Here is a 12,453-nt window from a genome sequence, read left to right on the forward strand (position 1 = left end):
ATGATCACACGTATCTCATATGATCACACGTATCTCATATTCCTGTGATAGGTTTTGCCAGATGTGGTGAATGATGTTCCCATGCCTATACATCACCACTTGTCTGAGCCCCTGCACCTTTCAGGGCAGATGAGTAAGGGCACATCTGCTGGCAACTTTTCCCGGCCCCTGGATTTGTCGCGGTGGGCCAGTCACATGGCCGCCATGATCGCCTGATATGTCCCCAATTGGTTTTTGCCTGTGGGGTATCTGAAGGGCCTTGTGTATGAAACATCTGTTACATCATCGGAAGATCTAGTGGTCAGGATTTTTGCAGCAGCAGGATCTCCTGGAGATACACCAGCAGTGCCTTTGAGAAGGTGTGCCGTTCAATGCAGCACCAGTATCAGGCATTTATCGATGCATCTGGACAAAATTTGAGCATCTCCAGTAGTGGCTGTCCATTTGTAACATGTGACTAAATAACTGCAGTGCCATTTACTAGCCCCGTAGGGCCTTTGCGAGTCCCAGTTCCCAAGGGATTACTAATCCTTCTATGCCAGATTGCCAGATGTGGCATGTGAGTTTGTAAATAGTTTTTTTTTTTTTTTTTTTTTTTTTTAATCACTCTGTAAGTTGTGCATCCCTTTCTATGATTCAGATTGGAGTTTTAAACTCCGGAACCAAAGTCTGTAACAGGGTTCCAGTGGATATCAGCCAGGAAATTGAAAATCTACAAATAGTTAAATACAAAATAAAATAATACCTAACTAGCCACTTCTTCTACAAACTATCTGAATATTTGGGTGTAGAAATGTAAATTCTGCCTCACTCAAATATTTGTGTGAGATAGATCCTGATTTTACCAGTGTATAATTAGCTGTTAGTGGTCTGTGTGGAGATGAAATGCTTTGTTTCAATTATTAAATAATAGCAGCAGCTATTCTGCCTCACTCAAATATTTGTGTGAGATAGGTCCCGATTTTACCAGTGTATACGCAGCTGTTAGTGACATGTGTGGAGATGAAATGCTTTGTTTCAATTATTAAATAATAGCAGCAGCTATTCTACCTCACTCAAATATTTGTGTGAGGTATATCATGATTTTACCAGTGTATACGCAGCTGTTAGTGGTATGTGTGGAGATGAAATGCTTTGTTTCAATTATTAAATAATAGCAGCAGCTGAGTAGTGTAGGAGGAGTAGCAGTACATTTATGTAGAAATAATTACCATAATAATCAGTTTGACTGATTAACACAAGTCATAACATACTTAACAGAAGCAACCAGCTGTGGTTATTTCCGCCTTTAAGTTTATAACTTAACTTGTTCCACATCCCTGGGGTTTCTCCTTTGTGATGGAATGTATGAAACATGATATGTGAAGAATGAATGACTGAATTTCAGCTGTTTATATTTGCATTTATTTCAGGTTGACTGCTGATCCGTGCAGGCCCAACCCCTGCCAGGGAGGGGGCTCTTGCTTACAGGGTCCTCCTTACGCACCAGTTATCTGCCTGTGCCCACCTCACAGACAAGGTAAAATTATGAAGCTGTAAGAATACATAGAGGTTCCACAAAAGTAATTAGACTATAATAAGAGGACAAAGATGTGTAATATGATGCTGGAAAGTTCTGGGTAGAATACAAATAACAGAAGGAGTAAAAGTAACTCATTTGCCATATTCTTGAGGTGCTGAATGGTTAACAGGCACATAAACATGATTGAAAACATTGCTGACCTTTCAGTTTCCTTCTTTACAGCTAACTCACACACGAGGAAAAAAGTAGCCAAAAACTATACACTCAAAATTTTGTAAGTTAATACCCATCTTTAGCAACTGTAATAAAAGCCTTGTTAAGACCAGATGTGTTTCACCTTATTTTAAGGCATCTTCAAGCGGTCACTGTAATGATATGGCCTTTTCTCTTCAAATTTTGTTTGTTATGATCATTAACAGTTCACATGCTTTACTTATCACTTTAAGCAGCTTTTATTCTTTTCATTAATCATGGTTGCAGGTATGATTTCACTTTATGTTTGAATACATGTGGCTTTTTTATGATGATTGTCTTCTTGTGCTTCTCAGCTTCCATAGTTTTCTACCTGGCCAATCTTCTTTCTGAAGACCTCTTGAATTCATCGCATTTTAACATCTGGAAACCATTTTCTAGGTGATCTCCCACATTTTCTTTGCTCCACTGGTATCCATTCATAGATGCTCTCCCCTGCAGGCCCGGGGGTTAGAATAGGCTCGAGGTAGTTGTGCCTGTCGTAAGATACAACTAGAAGGAGTCTCACACCTTTCGGCCTTTATGTGATGGTCATCTGTAGGGTCTGACCACCATTTTTCAAAATTTTCCCAAAGAGTGAGCCAATTGGGGAAGGGCACCTTACATAGCGCATGGTGTCCATCGCCCATTGAGATCTTTAGCCTACTTTCTCATCGTGGCATTGAAACCCTGCTCATCCTCTGTCTCTTGAGCGAGGACACCATCCTGGATGCATTTTCCTTCGCCCACTATGCAGTGTCATTTTCTGCGCCGACAAAGACCTCCATGGTCCTCGTCAGCACTGAAAACGACACTGCACCTCATATCCAGCACGGTAGCCAGTCCGTTGTGGTGGGGCTGCCTTGTACTCTGTTGGTTGTAGCCCCCTGACAACACAGGGATTGTTCTTCTGATGCCTGCAATGTTAACTCCCTACATATGCTGTGGAGTAGATGCCCATCTTCCTGGGGCATCGGGACTCCCAGAAATGGCCATCCTGCCAGGTGGCCCTTGCTGAGGCTGGGTGGTATTCGTGAGGAGTGCCCCCGGTTGGAGTGGATGGCATCAGGGCAGATGACATGCCATGAAGCGTAGTGCGTCATCTCTTGCTGGTGGTCCGCCGCCAGCAGTCTCTAAGCGGGAAAAGTCTAATTTCAATGCTAAGGAATATGACCCCAAATCACTCCCCTCCCTGGCCAGGCCATGGATGACAGTGAAGCTTATTCGCCCCGGTACCTCGTATGTATGAGAGTTGATGTGAAATCTTTCTGCATCTACATCTACATTTATACTCCACGAGCCACCCAACAGTGTGTGGCGGAGGGGACTTTACATGCCACTGTCATTACCTCCCTTTCCTGTTCCACTTACGTATGGTTCGCGGGAAGAACGACTGCTGCAAAGCCTCCGTGCGCTCTCGAATCTTTCTAATTTTACACTTGTGATCTCCTCGGGAGGTATAAGTAGGGGGAAGCAATATATTCGATACCTCATCCAGAAACTCACCCTCTTGAAACCTGGACAGCAAGCTACACTGCGACGCAGAGCGCATCTCTTGCAGAGTCTGCCACTTGAGTTTGCTAAACATCTCCGTAACGCTATCACGCTTACCAAATAACCCTGTGACGAAACGCGCCGCTCTTCTTTGAATCTTCTCTATCTCCTCTGTCAACCCAACCTGGTGCGGATCCCACACTGATGAGCAATACTCAAGTATAGGTCGAACGAGGAGGTTTGTAAGCCACCTCCTCTGTTGATGGACTACATTTTCTAAGGACTCTCCCAATGAATCTCAACCTTGCACCCGCCTTACCAACAATTAATTTTATATGATCATTCCACTTCAAGTCGTTCCGTACGCATACTCCCAGATATTTTACAGAAGTAACTGCTACCAGTGTTTGTTCCGCTATCATATAATCATACAATAAAGGATCCTTCTTTCTATGTATTCACAATACATTACATTTCTCTATGTTAAGGGTCAGTTGCCACTCCTTGCACCAAGTGCCTATCCGCTGCAGATTTTCCTGCATTTCGCTGCAATTTTCTAATGCTGCAACTTCTCTGTATACTACAGCATCATCAGCGAAAAGCCGCATGGAATTTCCGACACTACCTACTAGGTCATTTATATATATTGTGAAAAGCAATGGTACCATAACGCTCCCCTGTGGTACGCCAGAGGTTACTTTAATGTCTGTAGACGTCTCTCCATTGAGAACAACATGCTGTGTTCTGTTTGCTAAAAACTCTTCAATCCAGTCACACAGCTGGTCTGATATTCCGTAGGCTCTTACTTTGTTTATCAGGCGACAGTGCGGAACTGTATCGAATGCCCTCCAGAAGTCAAGAAAAATGGCATCTACCTGGGAACCTGTATCTAATATTTTCTGGGTCTCATGAACAAATAAAGTGAGTTGGGTCTCACACGATTGCTGTTTCCAGAATCCATGTTGATTCCTACAGAGTAGATTCTGGGTTTCCAGAAATGACATAATACACGAGCAAAAAACACGTTCTAAAATTCTACAACAGATCGATGTCAGAGATATAGGCCTATAGTTTGGCGCATCTGCTCGACGACCTTTCTTGAAAACTGGGACTACCTGTGCTCTTTTCCAATCATTTGGAACCTTCTGTTCCTCTAGAGACTTGCGGTACATGGCTGTTAGAAGGGGGCCAAGTTCTTTCGCGTACTCTGTGTAGAATCGAATTAGTATACCGTCAGGTCCAGTGGACTTTCCCCTGTTGAGTGATTTCAGTTGCTTTTCTATTCCTTGGACACTTATTTTGATGTCAGCCATTTTTTCATTCGTGCGAGGATTTAGGGAAGGAACTGCAGTGGGGTCTTCCTCTGTGAAACAGCTTTGGAAAAAGGTGTTTAGTATTTCAGCTTTACGCATGTCGTCCTCTGTTTCAAAGCCATCATCATCCCAGAGTGTCTGGATATGCTGTTTCGATCCACTTACTGATTTAACGTAAGACCAGAACTTCCTAGGATTTTCATGTCCATGAAGCCTCAGTTTTTTGTGGAGCATTCGGAGGACAAGTTTGGGGAGGTGGTGTGCTTCTCCAAAATGCTCTCTGGGTCAGTATTGATAAAAAGAGCATCCTCTGCCCAGTCATGGGAATTACTCGCTTGTGACAAGTTGGGGGGATGTTTCTGTTACCATCACGCCCCCCCCCCCCCCCCCCCCCCCCTCCCATGAGAGCTTAAATATGGTCCAGGGTATTATATTCCACAGGGACCTTCTTTTGCAGTCTGACGACGAGCTGCGCACCAATTTAGAGTGGCGAGGTGTTCATTTCGTCCGGCGCCATCGGGGTCCGAGGGATAATCAGGTTTCCAGTGGCATCTTCGTCTTGGCCTTCGATGGTGACACATTGCCTGAGAAGGTCAGGGTGACAGTCTATCGCTGTGATGTCAAGCCATACATCCCTCCCTCGATGCGGTGCTTTAAGTGCTGGAAGTTTGGCCGTATGTCTTCTCACTGTACTTCCAGCATCACAGGTTGAGATTGTGGATGTCCGTTACATCCCAATACTCCATGTGCGCGGAGAGCATCATTTACCTTGCTCATCAGGCTGCAGGATTTTACAGAAAGAGAGGAAAATTGTGAAATATAAAACACTTGACCTCCTGGCCTACACTGAGGCTAAGAGGAAATTTGAGTGCCTACATCCTGTGACTATGACAACCTCTTACGCCGCCACTATGAGGACAGTTGTCGCCCCATCAGTTTCTCACATTCCTGTTGCCTCTCAGAACCAGAAGACTACACCAGCTGCCTTGATGGTGGGGGGGCTCTTCCCTCCCTGTTGTTGTCCCCCCCCCCCCAACCCCCCAACCATCAGTGATATCAGTCCCCACTTCTGAGCCGGAGAAGCATAAGGCTTCAGCTCCTCTCGCTAGGAAGGGCTCCCTTGGGTCACTCCCTTCCCAGGTTTCAGCTAGTGGGAAAGATGACACCTCCTAGTAGCTGAAGAGCCCAAAAGCAGCTGGTCGTAGGGCTTCACGCTCATCCTAAGTCCTGGAGACTGAATCAGTGAAGTCCTCCCAGCCAGGGAAACCCAAGGAGCAGTGAGAGAAGTCCAAAATGTCCCCAAGACCAAGGGAATTGTGGTGGCATCCACACCACTGCTACCTACAAGCTCTGTGTCTGCAGATGAGGTGGAGATTCTGGCATCCACTGAGGACCTAGATCTTGCCAGATCCTCAGACACAATGGATATAGACTGCTCAGGCAAAAAGTCAGTGGCAGCAAGTGACCCTGAAGCGTAAACTGCCTCATTCCCAGTCTCACAAAGACGTCATCCTCCAGCAGAATTGTGGCGGTTTTCTCCATCTCCTGGCTGAGCTACGGCAACTGTTAAGCTTTACCCCTGCTTTCTGCATTGTCCTCCAGGAAACCTGGTTCCCGGCAATGCCGATTCCTGCCCTCCGTGGCTATAAGGGATACTTCAGGAACCATAGTGACTATAAAAGAGTGTCAGGTGGAGTTTCCATTTATGTCCTAAACTCAGTCTGTGGTGAAACTGTGCCCCTTCAAACCACTCTTGAAACTGTGGCTGTCAGAATAAGGACGATGCAGGAAATAACTGTCTGCAATGTATATCTTCCTCCAAATGGTGCAGTATCCCTGAATGTATTAACTCCACCGATTGATTGAATCCCTAAACCTTTCCTACTTTTTGGAGATTTTAACACCCATAACCCCTTGTGGGGTGTCACAGTGCTTACTGGACAAGGTAAAGATGTCGAAACTTTACTGTCTCAGTTCGACCTCTGCCTCTTAACTACTGGGGCCATCACACATTTCAGTGGGGCTCATGGTAGCTACTCGGCGATTGATTTATCAATTTGCAGCCCAGTACTTCCCCCATCTATCCACCAGAGTGCACATGATGACCTGTGTGGTAGTGACCACTTCCCCATCTTCCTGTCACTGCCCCGGCGTCAGGCCCATGGACACCTGTCCAGATGGGCCTTAAACAGGGCGGACTGGGAAACTTTCACCTCTGCTGTCACCATTGAATCTACCCCACACGGTAACATCAATGTGATGATTGAACAGGTGACTACAACAATCGTTTCTGTGGCAGAAAACATGATCCTTCGTTCTTTAGGGTGCCCCCAGTGAAAGGCAGTTCCTTGGTGGTCGCCGGAAAACACTGAAGCAATTAAGGAGCTTTGGCAAGCTCTACAGCATCATCAGCGGCACCCTTCCCCAGAGCACTTCATAGCCTTTAAACGGCTCCGTGCCCACATTTGCCAACTTATCAAACAACGGAAGCAGGAGTGTTGGGAGAGATATGTATCGACCATTGGGTGCCATATGTCACCTTCCAAAGTCTGGGCAAAGATCAAACGTGTTTTTGGGTACCAGACCCCAACAGGTGTTCCCATATTAACGTAAATGGCGTGTTATCTACGGACACAAACGCGATTGCCGAGCACTTTGTTGAGCACTACACTCGAGCCTCTGCGTCGGAGAATTACCCACCGGCCTTTTGCACTCTCAAATGGCTGGAAGGGAAAGTCCTCTCGTTTACTACACGCCACAGTGAATCCTATAACGCCCCATTTACAGAGTGGGAGCTCCTCAGTGCTCTTGCACATTGCCCCAACACAGCTCCTGGGCCAGATGAGATCCACAGTCAGATGATTAAACCTCTCTCATCTGACTACAAGTGACACCTCCTCACCATCTTCAACCAGATCTGGTGCAATTGCATCTTTCCACCGCAATGGCGGGAAATCACCATCATTCCAATGCTCAAACCGGGTAAAAACCTGCTTGATGTGAAAAGCTATTGGCCTCACCAACTTTCTTTGTAAGCTGCTGGAACATATGGTGTGTCAGCGGTTGGGATGGATCCTGGCATCACTTGGCCCACTGGCTCCCTGTCAGGGTGGCTTCCGCCAGGGTCGCTCTACCACTAATAATCTTGTGTCCCTCAAGTCTGCCATCCGAATAGCCTTTGCCAGACACCAACACCTGGTCGCCGCCATTTTTGATTTATGAAAAGCATATGACACCACCTGGCGACATCATATCCTTGGCACATTATACGAGTGGGGTCTCCGAGGCCCACTCCCAATTTTTATCCAAAATTTGCTGTTGCTTCGTACTTTCCGCATCCAAGTTAGTGCCTCCCATAGTTCCCCCATATCCAGGGGAATGGGGTCCCACAGGGCTCTGTATTGAGTGTCTCCCTTTTTAGTGGTCATTAATGGTCTAGCAGCAACTGTAGTGCCGTCCTTCTCACCCGCTCCGTATGCAGACGACTTCTGCATTTCATGCTGTTCCAACAGTACTCGTGTTGCTGAGCGGTACCTACAGGGAACCATCCACAAGGCGCAGTCATGGGCTCTGGCCCACGGTTTCCAGTTTTTGGCCACAGAGTCGTGTGTTATTCATTTCTGTTGGCATCATACTGTTCATCCAGAACCAGAACTTTACCTTAATGACGATCTGCTCCCTTTAGTGGAGACATATCTATTCTTAGGACTGGTTTTCGCTGCCCGATTGACTTGGCTTCCTCACCTTCATCAGCTTAAGCGGAAGTGCTGGGAGCACCTCAATGCCCTCCGCTGCCCAAGCAACACCAACTGAGATGCAGATCACTCTAGACTGCTGCAGCTCTACAGAGCCCTTGTTCAATCCCGTCTTGACTATGGGAGTGTGGTTTATAGTTCGGTGGCGCCTTCAGCGTTGCATTTACTCGACCCAGTGCACTATGTGGCGTTCGCCTAGTGACAGGAGCTTTTAGGATGAGTCCCTTGACCAGTGTACTTGTAGAGGCCAGAGTCCCTCCATTGCAGGTTAGGCATGCACAACTGCTGGCCACTTACGTTGCACACATTCATAGTTCTCCTGCGCATCCAAATCACCATCTCCTTTTCCCACCCATGGTGGTTCATCTCCCGCATCGGTGGCCCAGGTCAGGACTTCCAATTGCAGTTCGTGTCCGATCCCTTCTTTCCAAACTGGAGTCCTTGCCTTTACCACCTATACTTGAGGTCTGTTCACGTTCACCTCCGTGGTGTACACCTAGGCCGTGGCTTCGCCTGGACCTTTCACATGACCCTAAGAACTCAGTAACACCGCGGCTCTCCGCTGCCACTTCCTCTTGATTCTTGACATCTACCGAGGCCACAAAGTGGTTTACACCGACGGCTCAATCCGTCGGCTTCGCGTATGTCCATGGAGGACATATTGAACAGCATTACTTGCCCGATGGCTGCAGTGTTTTCATGGCCAAGTTGGTGGCTCTACCTCGTGCTCTTGAGCACATCTGTTCATGCCCTGGGGAGTTGTTTCTTCTGTGTACTGACTCCTTGAGCAGCCTACAAGCTATCAACCAGTGCTACCCTCTTCATCCTGTGGTAGCGACCATCCAGGAGTCCGTCTATGTCCTGGCATGGTCCAGTCATTCAGTGGTGTTTGTCTGGACCCCAGGTCACATCGGAATCCTAGGCAATGAACTTGATGACAAGCTGGCCAAACAGGCTACGAGGAAACCATTTATGGAGATTGTCTTCTCTGCAACTGACCTGCATTCAGTACTACGCCGCAAGGTTTTGCGGCTTTGGGAGATGACATGGCATAACATCAGCATGCATAACAAACTGCATGTCATTAAGGAGACTACGAATGTGTGTCAGTCCTCCATGCGGGCCGGCTCTGCATTGGCCATGCTTGGGTGACACGCGCGACTGCCCTGCAATGGACTCTTCAGTTACCGGACTTGTTGCCATTAATTTTTGCAGACAACACCTCATTGGCTAATAGAGTTTTACGTTTTATACGTGATGGTGGGTTTTATCATTCTGTATAAGTTTTAGCGCATGTCCTTTGTCCCTTTGTGTTCTGCACTCTAATGCTTTTAGGGTGGATGTTTTAATGTGTTGCAGAGTGACTGGCTTTTCCTTTTTATTCTCATAGTCGGCCCACCATGGTCATCTGCTCTCTTGTTTTTACCCCTTCTACCTGTTTCTTGCTTCTCTCTGTGGTTTTCTTTTCCTGTTTTGTCCGTAGCAGTATTGGTTGCCCTTCTGTCATTCTTCTGGTTCTTCCTTTCTCCTGTTATTGTGCTGTACGCCTCCTTTCTTTTCTTCTTACCCTTATGTAATTATTTTACCGTGAACAAGGGACCAATGATCTCGCGGTTTGGTCCCCCCCCCCCCTCCTCCCCTCTTATAAACCAACCAACCAATCGTAAATGCTTTTTGGCCATTGGTTATCACTCATTCACTGGATGTGACCCTACCAAGTTAATATTTTACTATCTATGGCATTAAGAATAGTCTTTTCCCCACATAATTTCCTGTATTCTATCATTTCTGATGTGATGTGTTCCAGTCTGGAGATTCAACAACTTCATCACCAAAAATCCATTTGAAGACTTACTCCCGTCCCATCAGCATCCTACATCTGAATCTTCTTGATGATCTTGTTCCACTATAATGTATTCCGTCTCTTTAGTGTTTATTGTCAGGCCCTATATTGAGTATCCTTCATGCATTTTTCTGGACATGTAACAAGAGTCATCCTCATCTATCACAATCTTCAGTGAACAGCAAAGTATACAGTATTTATTGTTCTCATTTCATGGCAGCTCCTCTTCAAATTTTGCAAAACTTTTTATAAGCATACTATACATAATGAAATGAAATTAAACTTCATTTTAGTTAATTTCACTGCCCATTAAATCCTTTACATCACTGGGTAGGTGGTCAAAGATTTTGTGACTGAATACGTCACTCTTATGCCACATTTAGTCTAAGTGATAGTGTAAATCCTTTCTCCTTCTCATACTAAATTTGTGAATAGTATTGTTGTTTTCAAACTGTGATTGACAACTGACAACAAACCTCACAAGGGAACACACATACAATGGAGCTGTTTAAAGAGCTGTCAGCAAGAGGTTCTAGAGTGGACACCACATATTACCCTTATTACTTTTTCTGTAATGACAGGTTACCCCAGAATATGATTCCATAATACATTAGTGAATGAAAATAGGAAAAATAAGTCAGATTTTCGACATTTTCATCTCCAGAATCTGGTACTATCCTAAATACAAAAGTTGCACAGCTAAGGCCATGCGTAATCCTTCATTTATTGTGTCAGCTAACACAGTAATAAATTGTGTTGTTCTATGGCCAAGTTAGCAGCAGTAATATAAAATAAACAGCAAGCTAGGTGAGAAAAAATTTACAATCCATGCAAGGAAATGATCCAGATAATGAGCTAGCAGCACAATCCCACAGTGAGGCAGTTGTCTACAAGATAATTAGTAGTTGAATAGGCAGTTGTCTCAGATCTGATGCAACTGTGCTAAACAGCTTTGCATGCGTCAGTACTATGGGGTAACACTTGTACACACTGAAAGAATGATATAATGAAAGTTCATTTCATTATTGTGTAAGCAAACCATGCTGTAGTTCATATAATGTAAATTTATTTTATCATTGTTTAACTGAACAAAGATTAAACTGTGATTTTGCCCATATATGTTTACCATGGTAACATAAAGACAGCTGTTCCTTACTTTTGTACAAAATACACCGTGCGCCGCTCATGTCATGAAAAATGGTGTGCCTGCCCGAGAGTTAAGATCTGTAACCTGTGGCTTCCAGTTCATGTTCTTATCAATATAAACATCTAAGAATTAAAATATTCTATTTGATGCTTTGATTAACCCTTGTGCATTATTTTTAATCCAATGGTCAGGATTTTGGCTCTAGTGAATTGCATGTATTGTGTTTTATCTAAATTCAGTGATAGTCCATTTGCAGAGAACTAGTTACTAATTTTCAATCTTCTTCTTTTTCTTGTGTCTTTGTTCCACATCTATGCAGATTGTCATGGTTATTGATTTGGCATGATTAATTTAAGAAGTGGCCAGATGTCCCTCTTGTTGCCACACTGTTACCTCCCACCCTCCCCCCTCCAGGATGAATATACCCCAAAAGTCTGCGTGTAGTGTTATTCATGTGAAAGCAAGCAAAGGTGTTTGTGAATTGTGTAACTGAGGCAGGTCTATGGTATCACCCAGTATTCACCAAGTGGCATGTGAGGAACTGCCTAAAAACCACATCCAGGCTGGCCAGCACACTGACACATCCACTGGGGAGATTCGATCCAGGGCCAGTGCAGAACGATATTTTAACATGTGCCACTGTCCATGCAGCTTAGTCATTAACTTGCAAGTACTGAAGTTACTATTTTTGTTTCTTGGCTATATTTGAAGAGTGAAAATGGTAAATGTTCTAAGTGCCAAATGTCACGTTTGTCTGAACAATTAACAAACAATGTGTATCTGTACATACCTGATTTGCATCCAGAAAATTGAGATGGTATTGCAGTATCACAGAATTATGCTGCCCACTGCAAAAATAATGAGCCAAATTAGAAAATAAATACTTTATAAAGAACAATCTAAGTGTCATATTACATTTTTATTGTTGATTACATCAGTTGCTGACTGGATCTCTCTCTCTCTCTCTCTCTCTCTCTCTCTCTCTCTCTCTCTCTCTCTCTCTCCCTCTCCCTTCTCCCTCCCTCCCCCCTCCTCCTTCCTCCCCTCCCCCTCCCCCCTCATTCTCTCGCCCTCCCTCCTCCTCACTTGCCTTTCCCCTCTCCTTCTCTCCTCCCTTCCTTCTTCTTCTTCCCCCCTCTCCTTCCAAC

General features: G+C 45.1%; 1 protein-coding gene across 1 annotated transcript in view; it reads left to right on the plus strand.

The window, feature by feature from the left end:
* Nucleotides 1-12,453, plus strand: part of LOC124795845 — a 923,569-nt gene that overhangs the window by 873,627 nt on the left and 37,489 nt on the right. Inside the window, exon 12 of the mRNA XM_047259927.1 lies at nt 1,413-1,519. Coding sequence (XP_047115883.1) covers nt 1,413-1,519 — 107 coding nt within the window. The remainder of the gene's footprint in view (nt 1-1,412; nt 1,520-12,453) is intronic.

The sequence above is a fragment of the Schistocerca piceifrons genome, chromosome 4 (genome assembly GCF_021461385.2).
Source record: "Schistocerca piceifrons isolate TAMUIC-IGC-003096 chromosome 4, iqSchPice1.1, whole genome shotgun sequence".
Taxonomy (NCBI): domain Eukaryota; kingdom Metazoa; phylum Arthropoda; class Insecta; order Orthoptera; family Acrididae; genus Schistocerca; species Schistocerca piceifrons.